The 13,931-nt window shown below is 35.7% G+C and overlaps 1 protein-coding gene across 2 annotated transcripts; it reads left to right on the forward strand.

The window, feature by feature from the left end:
• The first annotated feature begins 7,139 nt into the window (after positions 1 to 7,139).
• On the forward strand, positions 7,140 to 13,931 carry aimp2 (aminoacyl tRNA synthetase complex interacting multifunctional protein 2). Of its 2 annotated transcripts, none has more exons than XM_051106540.1 (4): positions 7,140 to 7,309; positions 7,905 to 8,111; positions 9,785 to 10,019; positions 13,051 to 13,931. In XM_051106540.1, exons 1-4 carry the CDS (start codon positions 7,295 to 7,297, stop codon positions 13,437 to 13,439), a joined length of 846 nt encoding a protein of 281 aa, XP_050962497.1. In that variant the 5' UTR covers positions 7,140 to 7,294; the 3' UTR covers positions 13,440 to 13,931. The 2 variants fall into 2 exon arrangements, with proteins under 2 accessions (XP_050962497.1, XP_050962496.1); XM_051106539.1 differs by having other exon boundaries at positions 7,142 to 7,417.

Consider the following 13,931-nt stretch of genomic DNA (forward strand, 5'->3'; position numbering starts at 1 on the left):
TTGGTTAAAATTCTCAATGGTTGTGTAAAACAACACACTTTTTACCTTGCCAAAATCAGCTCTGCAAAAATCATCCCATTCGGGTCGAGGCTGCTTTAAATGCAAATGAGCTCTGCTGGCCCCGACCCTCACTTCTCTCTGTGGAGTGACGAGCCTGTTTACTTTAGCCGCATTTAGCCGCGTTTAGCCGCTAAACTTGCTAACTAGCACATTATTAGGAAAGAGTTCTGCTGTAAGTGAAGCTGGGTCACGAATGATTCGTGCGAACATAGACGGATATATGTAGGTCGGGAGGTGCATTCCCTTCACAAATAAATGTAATCCACTGTATCTTCAGTGGCTCAGGTGTTGGGAGTAAATGACGACCACTACATTCATTATTACATCCAGCAACAAAACACCTCAGTCGCTCAATTCAAACTTACATCCCTGCTCCGGCATCAAAACATGGAGATTGGACTGTTACAGCTGATCTGAGGTAAGACGCTCATGTCAATCAACTATCATGGGAGTGGTCTCTGTGGGTGTGACGCCACAACGACAGGCAGCTGAGAATGGCTCTATTTGAAAAAGAGAACATTACTTTAACAGATTAATTAAAAACCACTGCATGGATTTTTATCATTATAGTGTAGATTTGTACATACACTGCCAACACACATTAATGTTCAAACAACATGAAAAAGTGAACTTAGCATCCGATGACCCCTTTAATGTAAAAGTTCCATGGATGTTAAAGATTCTTCATGAAACCATCAATGCCAACAAAAAACTTTTATTTTTAAGAATGTATGTAGCAGGAATGATTCAAGCTCAAGGGTTTTGGCTTTACACATTGATCCTTGCATCACAGAAATGTGGATCCAATCCATTCATAATCATATCTCCATATTACATGGCTAGATCAACTGCAAATAACCAGTGCAATACTTTTGTTTGGATTTACTCACCTCTCCAAAAGCAAATACATGCAAAGTGACCTATTGTCTGAGGAGGGTTTTCAAAAACATGTCAAGCATTTGAAGTTTTGTCAATCTTGTGTTTAGGGCTTACCTTGTGAAAAAGAAAGCTTACTTTTAAAATGTACTTATTACAATAATAATACAGGCCTACTTCAAAAAAATATATACTTAATTGTGAACTGAATGTAATGTTTTTGAACACTCAACTGCATGTTATTTACCATTAAATTAAAATGTATTATAGTTCAAATGTATATAAAATTTTATATTAAACTTTAGAGTGCAGTCTGACCCACTTAATTAACATGTAAGTACATCTTTATATGTAATTTCATAATTACTTCTATTGCCTTTGAAATGCGGTTAAAGTATGAATGCACTGACAAGCATTTATGATAAAATAAAACAGGTCATTTCTACTGATAATTACATGTCATGTACCAAATTATGTGTAATTACAAATATATTTAAATACATTTTAAATATACTAACTTTTCATTAATATTATATTATGAAGTATTGTTTTTTTTAATGTACTTTTAAGATTTGAAGTGCACTATTTTTATTTTTCACAGAGTTTGATTGGTTTTAAATGGGTTTGATGGGTTCATTTGTCATCTGAACTTCCTCTTGCCTGTTGGTTGTGGCAGCAGGTCTCCCATTCATGTTTTTAAGGCATTCAAATTTTGCGGAATGCCTTATTTGAAAATAAAAGGCCATTCAAATGTTGAGGAAAACTTAATTTGATAATAAAAAAGCTTGTGTTGGCAATATAGTCATCTGAATGCACACAGCACAGATGACGTGTGCCATGAAAATTCAGTGTACATGCCAGAAGACTGGCAAAGCAACTGTGACTAAATCGTCCATTCAGTACTAGTCAATATTAAACAGTATGCCACACTCTTAAACTGCTAAACTTTGCATTAACCCGATACATGTGATCAGTCGCTGCTCCAGGAGCAGTTGTGTTTATCAGAGATGCTCTGCTAGCCGGTGGAGTTCAGGCCCTGTCAAACCTCAACATGGAACCTCGCCGAGCTCCGTTTCCCACCTCCGCTCCAGTTTCTTCCTGATTACAAAAGTCACTGTTGGGTTTCAGCCGTGGCTCGATTTCGACTCTGCGGCCACCAGATCTTCTCATTACCTAACAGGGTTCTACACAACATAGCCGTCGCATCGACCTCAGCGAACAGTGAATTATTAAAGCGTAACAAGCTGTCGGGACACCAAACTCAATTGTGCGTTTTAATTAAATGTCTCTCTCTCGCTCCGTCTGCCTCCTTTCTGCTGACAGCGAGGCGGTGGTGTTTGAGATGCTCCAGTGTTTCCCCTTGAACAGACAGGGAACATGGGAAATAGAGCAGTTCTATCTGCTCAGACAGCATGTTGAGGTTCAGTCAATGGTTTTGTGAGTTTCTCACTCAATTACGCATTAGCTACGGGAATACTAATAATAAAGAAATTGTTTGTTTTCTTTGTGCACAGAAAGCATTCTCGTAGCTTCATAACATTACAGTTGGATCACTGATGTCACATGGACTATTTTAACAATGTTCTTACTACCCTTCTGGACCTTGAACGTGTCAGTTGCGTTGCTGTCTATCCAGGGTCAGAAAGCACTTGGAATTTATCAAAAATATCTACATTTGTGTTAAGATGAACAAAGGTAATTTCGTTTTTCTTCAGTCGTAAAGAAAATATGTTTTTTGAGGATTTCTCTCCATATAATGGACTTAAATGGTGCCCCCAAATTTGAACTTCCAAAATGTAGTTTAAATGCAGCTTCAAAGGGCTCTAAACCATCCCAGCCGAGGAAGAAGGGTTTTATCAAGTGAAACGACCGGTTATGTATACTTTTTCAATTATAATTTATATACTTTTTAACCTCAAACACTTGTCTCGTCTAACTCTGTGTGAACTGTTTTTTCCCGGTCATAACAGTTAGGGTACGTCTAAAAACTCCCATCTCATTTTCTCCTCCAACTTCAAAATCGTCTTACATCGCTGCAGAAGTACCAACCCAGAGTTTTCATTGTTTGCGGTTAAAAAGTATATAAATAAATATATATACATTTAGAAAATATCTGATCGTTTTGCTAGATAAGACCCTAATTCCTCGGCTGGGATTGTTTAGAGCCTTTTGAAGCTGCATTTAATCTGAATTTTGCAAGTTCAAATTTGTGGGCACCATGTCCACCAAGTCCATTAACTTGTTCTGGAAGTGAATTAATCCTTTAAAGGAGAACTTCCAGAACAACAATTCACAAATTTTTTACTCACCCCCTTGTCATCCAAGATGTTCATGTCTTTCTGTCTTCTGTCGCAAAGAAATTATGGTTTTTGAGGAAAACATTTCAGTATTTTTCTTCATATAATGGACTTGATTGGTGGCCCGATTTTGAACTTCCAAAATGTGGTTTAAATGCAGCTTCAAAATGCTCTAAATGATCCCAGCTGAGGAAGAAGGGTCTTATCGTAAAACGATCTGTCATTGTTTGTTTACTTTTTAAGCACAAAAGCTTGTGTAGCACAGGCTCTGGGATGCGCGTTCATGTACTATTGAAAGGTCAAACGCTGTTTACAAACAAAAAGCTACAACGATGTCGGGCGATTCTGAAGTTGTAGGAGAAAATAAGTTTTTCACCATTCTCTACCTTTTTGAGCCAGAGTACACAGATGATGAACTTGAAGTGATTCGTAGTAGTGATGGGAAGTTTGGATCATTTTACTGACTCAGACCTTTGAGTCTCGTTCAGCAAAATGAACAAATCTTTTTCGAGTCATTGTGTTCATTTTAGCAAAATATAATTAAAATATTATGTTACTTCCCTAACACATCTACTGCTTACACAAACATTGATCACACTACAAACAAGACAAAACTATAATGCTATAAGAAACAGAAAAGATTAATTCATTGTTTACCTGGGTCTTTAGTCTATGATTAAGACTCGAAACAGGTGAACTAATTCCAGTGCAGAACCTAATAGGATGTTGAGCATGCACGACTGAACGAATCACTCCCTGAGACGACTCGTTCTTCCCGAGTCACATTAAAGATTCGTTCAAAATGAACGAATTGTTCAAGAACGACCCATCACTAATTCGTAGCATCATGAACACACATCCCAGAGCCTGTGCTACATGAGCTTTTGTGCTTAAAAAATATACAAATTTTTATTTTCTGAAAACAATGACCGATTGTTTTGCTAAATAAGACCCTTCTTCCTCAGCTGGGATCATTTAGAGCCCTTTGAAGCTGCATTTAAACTACATTTTGGAATTTCAAAATTGGGGCACCATATCAGTCCATTATATGGAGAAAAATGCTGAAATGTTTTCCTCAAAAGCCTTAATTTCTTTACGACTGAAGACAGAAAGACATGCACATCTTGAATGACAAGGTGGTGAGTAAATTATTTGTAAATTGTTGTTCTGGAAGTGGGCTTCTTCTTTAATGACAGAATTTTCATTTTTTGGGTGAACTATCCCTTTAAACGTTCTTAGCGAGAGACACACATTAGCGTCAACCACACATTACCATCGTGGTGGCGAGTTTTCTTTAGAAAATGTAAATTTCTGTACTGTTTTACTTGTAGTAAAAGGCTGGATGGCTAAGTTTGTATATTGCTTACGCAAGTGGTATATTGGTTGGCCTATAAATACACTGTAGTATATAGTCCTTTCTAAACGCTTGAAATGTTTTAAAACACATCTGTAGGTTTACTATGTCCTGACCCTACTGAGGTTAACCTCAACAACACATAAACACAGTTCCTCTTATCACACACGGCGCACACACAGCGGGGCAGATCACCGGCTCAGCAGTAAATGAGCAAACGCAGGGCTTGGGTGGCAGAACAGATCACAGGTGTGCTGACAGAACACAGCCACTGTCCCAGAGCTGATGAGTGCTGAGACAACACACACACACACACACACACACACACACACACACACAGATTTACTGCACAATAACATGCACAGCAGGTTGCATGCATCCTACACATGACTGAACACATCCCAGGCACACTATTTGTGTTTATGACTGTGAATCACAGACAGTTGTTTGTGATTACTGGATAAAGATTTTCAGAAGTCACTCACTTACAAAACAGTCTGAGGTCAATAAAATATTTTAGAACTGATTATAACTAAGAATGTCATATTAAGTTTCTTTTCCATTCTTGAAATTATATAAAATATGTTTATAAGGCGTTTTCATTTAGTTGTATTTGATATAAAGCATAAAACTGTATCAGGAAGGGGTATATGTAATATAAAAGTTGTTTAGAAGTGTTATAGATCAAACACGTTTCAGAGTCCATCCGCTGAAGTGAGTCAGCATTGCACTGAACCAAATGTCTTTGACTGAACTTTCCTTACTATATGTTGTAACGTGCTTCCCTCTGCTGGCCATCCACACTAAACTGCACAACAGAAAGAAAGATTGTACCAAGGTGTAGTTTGGTTTGGATTGGATGGAATGAAATAATAAAGTAAAAAATAAATAAATAAATGAATAATAATATACAATAGAATGAAATAATACAAAATAATAAAATAAAACATTATAAATCATTCTGAGTAAAAGTGTATTTCATGTAATATTTTATGCCAGTGCATTATAAGAAATATCAACTTTTTTTTTTACTTAGGCACCTAGGCCTATATTCACCAATAAAATAAAATAAAATAAAATAAAATAAAATAAAATAAGATAAAATTAAATTAAAATAAATTAAACAAAATTAAATAAAATTAAATTAATATTTTGGACATAAAAACATTTATTTTACATACAGTTATGTACAAATGTGTAATTAGAAACAGCTTCACAAAATATTTAAATATTACACACAGTAATATTTAATATCCCAATATATTGTGATAAATCCAAATATATAAATGTATATAATATAATATAATATAATATAATATAATAATAAAAAAACATATATTTTACATATAAATATGTACAAGAGTGTACTTACAAGCAGCTTCACAAAATATTTAAACCATAATATATTTCTATGAATCCAAATATATAATATAATATAATATAATATAATATAATATAATATAATATAATATAATACATATAAATATGTACAAGTGTGTAATTATAAACAGCTTCGCAAAATATTTAAACCATAACATATTTTGTTAGAAATCCAAATATATAAATGTATAATATAATATAATATAATAAAAACATGTATTTTACATATAAATATGTACAAGCGTGTAATTACAATTAGCGTCAATAATATTATATATTAAATATTATACATATAAATATGTAATACCCCAATATATTGTTATAAATCCAAATATATAAATGTATATATAATATAATATAATAATGAAAAATATGTACAAGTGTGTAATTACAAGTAGCTTCATGAATTATTTAATTATTACACATAGTTATATTTAATACATCAAAATATTTTGATAAATCCAAATATATAAATGTGTATATAATATAATATAACATAACATAACATAACATAACATAATACAATAAACAATATGTCCAAGTGTGTAATTACAAGTAGCTTCATGAAATATTTGATTACACAGTAATATTTAATACGTCAAAATATTGTGATAAATCCAAATATATAAATGTGTATATAATATAATGTAATATAATATAATACACTTTTATTTATAATTTTATATACATTTACATACATTTTTTTTTTAATTTACAATATTCATTTACATAATCTTACATAAATGTATAGATAATACACATACAAAACAAATATATTTCCCAAATATTGTATTATATTTTATATTATATATTTGGATTTCTCACAGTATATTGGGGTATTACATATTACTATGTGTAATATTTAAATATGTTGTCAAGATTTTAATTACACACTTGTACATAATTATACGTAAAATTTATGCAATATATGTAAAAATATGTCAAAAAATATATTTATTATTTTATTTTTTATTTTACTGGTGAATATAGGCCTACTTGCCTTTTCTGAACAGTTAAAAAAGTTCTTTTTTTAAGAAAAAGATCTTTTTATAGTGCACTGAATTTGAACTGAATTTGCTAAATCAAGTCTTCACCAAAAGCTTCTGTTCATAAACTCAAAACAAACTCCATCCTCTGACGTCACTGTGCGCGACCCGAGTACTTTCATTCTCATCGGAAGTGACGTACGACGGCCCTTTCCATTCTTAGCTACTGTTAGCTGGCTGCTAGACGGACTGTCGAGAAATCGGCAAATCCCGTCCAAAACAAACATATCTGGATTCCGTGCTTTTATTTTGGCACCGGAGTGCGTTTGTCACCCGTCATCATGCCCATGTACAAGGTAAAGCCCGTCAGTCCCGGTGGCATAAAGATTGATTTGCCAACGTGCATGTACAAGTTACCGAATGTCCACGCGCCGAGAACGAACTGCGGCGAGCACGCGCTTCAGGTAATCACATTACCGATACATGATACGGAAACACATCAATTCACCATTCAAATCACACATATGAGCATTAAATCATAAAAATGCGCAAAAGGGGAAGCACTTGCAGCAGTGCCGGTCTGTCTGATGCAATGGGCACATGCAAGTCGGGCTTGATTGACAGCTGCAGTGCTCTGCAATGAGAGGTTGGTCCTCCAGTGAGATTTTATATGAATTACATTTTCAATTTAATACACTGCTGCAACTAACAACCACGACTCCTTGAGAGACTTAGGAAGGAGATGGATCATACTAGAAAGGATAATAATGATGACGTTGATGATGATATGGTAAATTGATATGCCTGTTATTGATATCAAGGTCCACTTGCACTTGGCTGTAGTTGGTGTAACGTGGCCAAATGCTGTTTTATCATGTACATTTGGGGAATGTAGCCAGGCAAATTGCATGTAAATGGTCTCTTCTCATCTGTATCTCTTGTTGGTCTTAGAACGGGGAGGTGGATCCTGCTCTCAAGGCGCTGGAGGCTCGACAGGATGAAGTCTTGAAAAGACTGTATGAGCTAAAGGCGACGATCGACGGGCTCGCAAAAACAGTGACCACTCCTGATGCAGACCTGGACGCCACCACGCTCTCACGCGGACCTGCTGAATCTGTGTTCAAAGGAACGGCAGATCTAGACTCTCTGTTGGGCAAGGTGAGCACTTACATGCGCCATTTATATTTATCTTCATCAGTTAGATTAGGATGTTCAACCCTGTTCAGGTATTTTCCTCCAGCATTCTGCTTTTACCACTAAACCAGTGTAAAAATGTCAGTACAGTTAACCTTGTTAACTAATTACTTGCTGCTTGATGTTTTTGTTCTGTTTCTGTTTTTGCAGCTATAATTAGTGTATGTATTAAATAACAGCATTGTAATGCCCATCTATGGATACTGGCCTTGTTACTATATTCAAATTTCTAATACAGTACTTAAAAAAAAAACATTGATATTCAATACCATTTTCAGTATCACAGGAAAGAATTAAGGTCATAAAGTTAGAAAAGTATTTATGTTAGTTTACTTAGTCGTAATATTAATAATAGTAATATATTATTACTTTGTTACTTTTTCATTGTTTTTATTATTTCTAAAATAGAAATATACATTTTTCACAACATAAGTCGCATCTGGGTCAAAATTGCATCACTGAGAGGGGGAAAAAACTGTCACTTCAATGTTTAAGTCACATTTAATATTACATTCGAAAATCATTTAGAATATGGATAAATGAAATGTTTGCGAACATTATAAACACAACAAATCCATTACATTTAATGACGTTCAATACAGAACAGAAGTGAAAACTCGATGTATAAACCAAACATAATTTTAGTGACATTCATTATAAACAATATTTATTATAAATGTCAGCCAATTTAAAAAAAAAAAAATTTTAGCATTTGGGAAATGTGCTAAAAAATGAACTTGGGCTCTCATACCGCTCTCATCCTGCAGGAATCCTAATATATGCGCTTTGCATATTTTGCACATTAATTGCTACATATAAGTTGCTTCAGGTGATGAAAAAATTGAGACTTATGTTCCAGAAAATACAGAAACCTTTGAAGTGTGTGATTACTTAATACATCAAGCCGAGCTAGTGAAAGACGAGCATTTGTGGTTAAAAAGTATACATTTTATTATTTTTATTTATTTATTTATTATTTTTTATTTATTTATTTTTTTTTAAGAAAATGACTGATTGTTTCACTAGATAAGACCCTTATTCCTCAGCTGGCATCGTGTAGGGCCCTTTGAAGCTGCATTGAAACTGCAACTTGGACCATCAACCTGTTGATCCCCATTTAAGTTCAGGGTTGCCAGGTTTTCACAACAAAACCCACCCAATTGCTACTCAAAACTAGGTCAAATGTAGCCCAATCACATTTCAAGGGGGTCCTTCAGTAAAAATTGCCTTCTGGGGTGTAAAATACACGATTTTGGGTGGAGTTCCCCTTGTAAAATTAGCATTTCAGAGGCTAAATATTACATTATTTAGGCTGCTTCAACCTGTGGACATTAAAAAAAAAAAAAGTAATTAAAGTAGCCCAATTCTGCAGGAAAGCCGTGGACTTGGCAACACTGTGCTATATGGAGAAAAATCCTGGAATGTTTTCCTCAAAAAACTTAATTTTCGACTGAAGAAAGAAAGACATGAACATCTTGAATGACACAGGGGGAGAAAATTCATAAAAAATGACTATACACAAACCTAAGTTGAATTCCCTATTAATGTGTAAAGTTGCTTTGTTTGCTCATCCTTTGGAAAACAACTCGATGTACTCACTGTTCAGTCTTGCTGAATTGTTCCTGGTTGTCCTCCAGGACCTGGGTGCGCTGAGAGACATCGTGATCAACGCCAACCCTGCCTGTCCTCCTCTGTCCCTGCTGGTTCTTCATAGTCTGCTGTGCCAGCGGTACCAGGTGCTCTCCAGTGTACATGTGCACTCCTCTGTGAGCTCTGTGCCCCCTCCGCTGCTGTCCTGCCTGGGCCCGCGACACAAAGACAGCTACGCCCGCCAGTGCTTTCAACTTGGCTTCACTCTCATATGGAAAGATGGTGAGAGGGTAAAATGAGAGAATGTGTTTTCCCGGAGGGCCGCAGCCGTATCTTGTGCATTCAAGGAAACATGGTTCTCTTGTATGGCAGTGAAATTGATATGCTTAACACTCCTCTAGCGTCTAGCGAATGTGTGAAGATGTCATGCTAAACGTTCTAGAAAAAAGGCCAAAACGAATAGCTTAAAGCTTTTGTGGAAGTGTCATTTAAAATGCAACACTTCAGAAAAACTAAAGACTGACAGGCACTGAATTTAAAGGTGTTTTAGATGTGCAGTGAGGTCTAATTAACTTTTTTAAAAATTAAGGTTTAAAAGTTTCATGGAGCATCTTAAAGGCAACATTGCAGTGAGATCCTGGGTTTAGTTGATCAAAAATACAGTAAAAGAGCAATATTGTTAAATATTATTAGAATTTAAAAGAACTGTTTTCTATTTGAATATGTTTTAAAAAGCAATTTATTCCTGCGACGCAAAGCTGAATTCTCAGCATCATTACTCTAGTCTTTAGTGTCACATGATCCTTCAGAAATCATTATAATATGCTGATTTACTGCTCAAGAAACATTTATTATTATTATTATTATTATTATTAACTGTAAACACAGTTATGCTGCTTTATATTTGTTGAAACGTGCTACATTTGATAAGGATTCTTTAATAATTCTAAAGTTAAATAAACAGCATTTATTTGAAAAAATATTTTTTTGTTAAAATGTAAAAGTTTATGTGCCCTTGCTGAATTTTATTTTATTTTATTTTTTGCTGTTAATTTCTAAAAAAAAAAAAAAAAAAATCCTGCTGACCCCAAACTTTTGAATAATAGTCTAATTAATTGGCTTTGGTGCTGCTGTGTATGTTTAGCAGCATGAAAATAAACCTTGTATTTAATTTGTATTTGGATTATATACAGAAAGCGAGTAAACAGCACTCTCTTAAAAATTATTGAAGCTGTCAATTAGTTCAGTTCAGTGCAAGTTCTGCTCTCGAAAATTCCCATTATTATCCAAAAAAAAAGTGCTTTGAACTCAAAGAGCTTGAGCTGAACAAAATAATTCCTGCTTGAGAGTGGTGTTAAGCAGATTCTGACTAACTTTAAACACATTTGATGATTGGATATAATGCTCAACACTGCAAAAACCTTCACAGAGCGCTTGCACAAATGACTGGTGTCATTACATTTTTCAGCATCAACGCAGTATAGAAGTACAGGTGCTTTTTACAACAACAGATTGGATTGTGAATGGTGGGTGTTCATACCAGCCAGACCTGTTGATTGTGATGGACTACTCCTCCCGAAACTATTTGGCCACTAGTCAGTAACAAAAGCTGAAAAGAAAAGTGCATTGATTTATAGGTGGAGCAGGTTATTACATTTTGACAAACAGTTACAAAGACAAACTTATTTTCTTTGTAATTATGTGCACTGATGAATTGTGCACGATTAAACAATAATGTGTATTAGGAAAATAAATGAGATTGATTTAGGGTTCTCCTTCTGGAAAAAATAGAGAATTTCTTTCTTTCTTTTTTTTTTTTTTTTTATTTTCCCAGAGGTCCTCAGACTTACCAAGTCTGAAAAACTGGACAGCCACTGTTGTGCTCTATGTTTTTAAGATTTAGTTCACTTCCAAAATAAAAATTTCCTGATAATTTACTCACCCCACTACATCCAAGATACTACTACATCTTTCTTTCTTCAGTGGCAAAGAAATTAAGGTTTTTGAGGGAAAACATTCCAGGATTTTTCTCCATATGGTGGACTGCAATGGGATCAATGGGTTGGAAGTCCAAATTGCAGTTTCAGTGTAGCTTATAAAGGAATAGGGTCTTGTCTAGCAAAACAATCAGCCTTTTTCTAAGAAAAAAAATTCTAATATAATTTTTAACCACAAATGCTTGTGTTGCACTAGCTCTGCGATACGCGTCTTTACACAATAATTACGTTGGAAAAGTCACTTGTGGTCAGGGCTCGAAATGAGGGGGGATGGCATCACCCTTGTTGAAAAAAAAGAGATTAATAATGTTGTGTAAAACTTGTGCATATGAAATATTAAAATTCTCTACGTATGATAATTTACAAAGTAAAAAAACAGCGATTGATCAATCAGAACTCAATATTGCAACAAGCTCAAAAATGGCTCAAGCGGAACTTTTGACATTCTTAAAAAGATGACAGAGCAACACTGCAGTTTTTCATTTTTTTGAATGAATATGTTTTTAAATATAACTGGTACCAATGATTAATGATCAATAATAAGGACAGTCACTTGCTTTGCTTCTAACCGAATCTGTTTGAATGAATCGTTTGATGGAATGATTCACTAAATCATTTATTAAAACGGGGACTTGCTGCCACCTACTGCCAGTTTTAGTGTCATATTTATTCATCTGTGAGAGCCAAGATCAGCCAAGGTACCAGCACAAAAACAAAACAAACAAAATACTGTTTAATTATCAACAAAAATACCCCCATGTGAGGCCCCACGAAAACAGCTTATAACTGCCCCAACTTCAAAATCGTCCAACATCGTTGTTTTACCTTTTTTTGTACAGGGTGTTTGACTTTCTGTGCACTTCCAACTACGTCATGCCTGACCTTTCCAACGTGATTATGTAATGCGTGAAGTCCGACTAGTGCAAGACAAGCATTTGTGGTTAAAAAGTGTATAAATTTTCATTTTTTTTTTTTAGAAAATTACCAATCGTTTTGCTAGGTAAGACCCTTATTCCTCAGTTTGGATCGTGTAGAGCCCTTTGAAGCTGCAATGATCCTCACTGAAGTCCACTATATGGAGACAAATCTTGGAATGTTTTCCTCAAAAACCTTTAATTCTTTTCGACTGAACAAAGAAAGACATGAACGTCTCGGATGACATGGAGGTGAGTAAATCATCAGGGAATTTTTATCCTGGAAGTGAACTTTTCCTTGTAGGAGGAACTCTTGTAGTTATATATTATAAAGACAGTTTACCTTGCAGCAGCTCCAGATATTTCCACATGCTAATTGTTGTATCATCTGTCTCCTTTCAGTACCAAAGCTGGAGATGAAGTTCAACACACAGAGCATGTGCCCCATTGAGGGGGAGGCCAACGTCGCTCGCTTTCTCTTCCGTCTTTTGGGTGCCGAACCCCAGGACCCGGTCGCCGCCACGCAGATGGACTGCTGGATCGACACGGCAGTTTTCCAGCTGGCCGAAGGAGGCAGTAAAGAACGGGCAGCCGTGCTGAGGTCACTAAACGCGGCTCTGGGACGTTCACCGTGGCTTCTGGGTGAGGAGTTCTCTCTCGCCGACATCGTGAGCGCCTGCTGCGTCCTGCGGGCCGGCCAGAGCACCTCCGCACCAGCTAACGTACAGCGCTGGCTCAAGTCCTGCCAGAATCTGGGCCACTTCGACTTCGTGTACCCATTACTACAGTGACGAGAGCTGTGAGATCAGTGCAGGTCGTGCTCTAGCTGTAAAGAGGAAACTGATACATCACAGTAAATTATATAATGAAAAGGGAAATGCAATGTGACATCAGCCAAATGTAACCTGTTCTGCCAACAAATGCAGTTACATCCCAGAATCCGGTGTTAACTGAGCTCAGGTCTGTAATGTGCAATGTTTAGGAATGATGTCACTGGTGATGTTTTAACTGGAGGCGATCTGAAACTGATCCCAGGCCAGGGTCATAGATGCAAACACTCAGAGAGAGGGCATTTGGGATAATGATACTGTAAACAAAACTCCCTCCCGCCTTGTGCCTAATAAAACGTACTAGAAGATGTTGTGTGTTGCCGTGACATAATCTATCGAGTGTTAAATGAATCGGTTGAAATGTGAACCCAAGGACCTACTGGTATGTGAAGTATGAGAGGTGATACTTTGTAGCGTCTTTTTCTTAAAACCTATTAAACATTTTCATCTGGG

The sequence above is a fragment of the Labeo rohita genome, chromosome 3 (assembly GCF_022985175.1).
Source record: "Labeo rohita strain BAU-BD-2019 chromosome 3, IGBB_LRoh.1.0, whole genome shotgun sequence".
In the NCBI taxonomy this organism is placed as follows: Eukaryota; Metazoa; Chordata; class Actinopteri; order Cypriniformes; family Cyprinidae; genus Labeo; species Labeo rohita.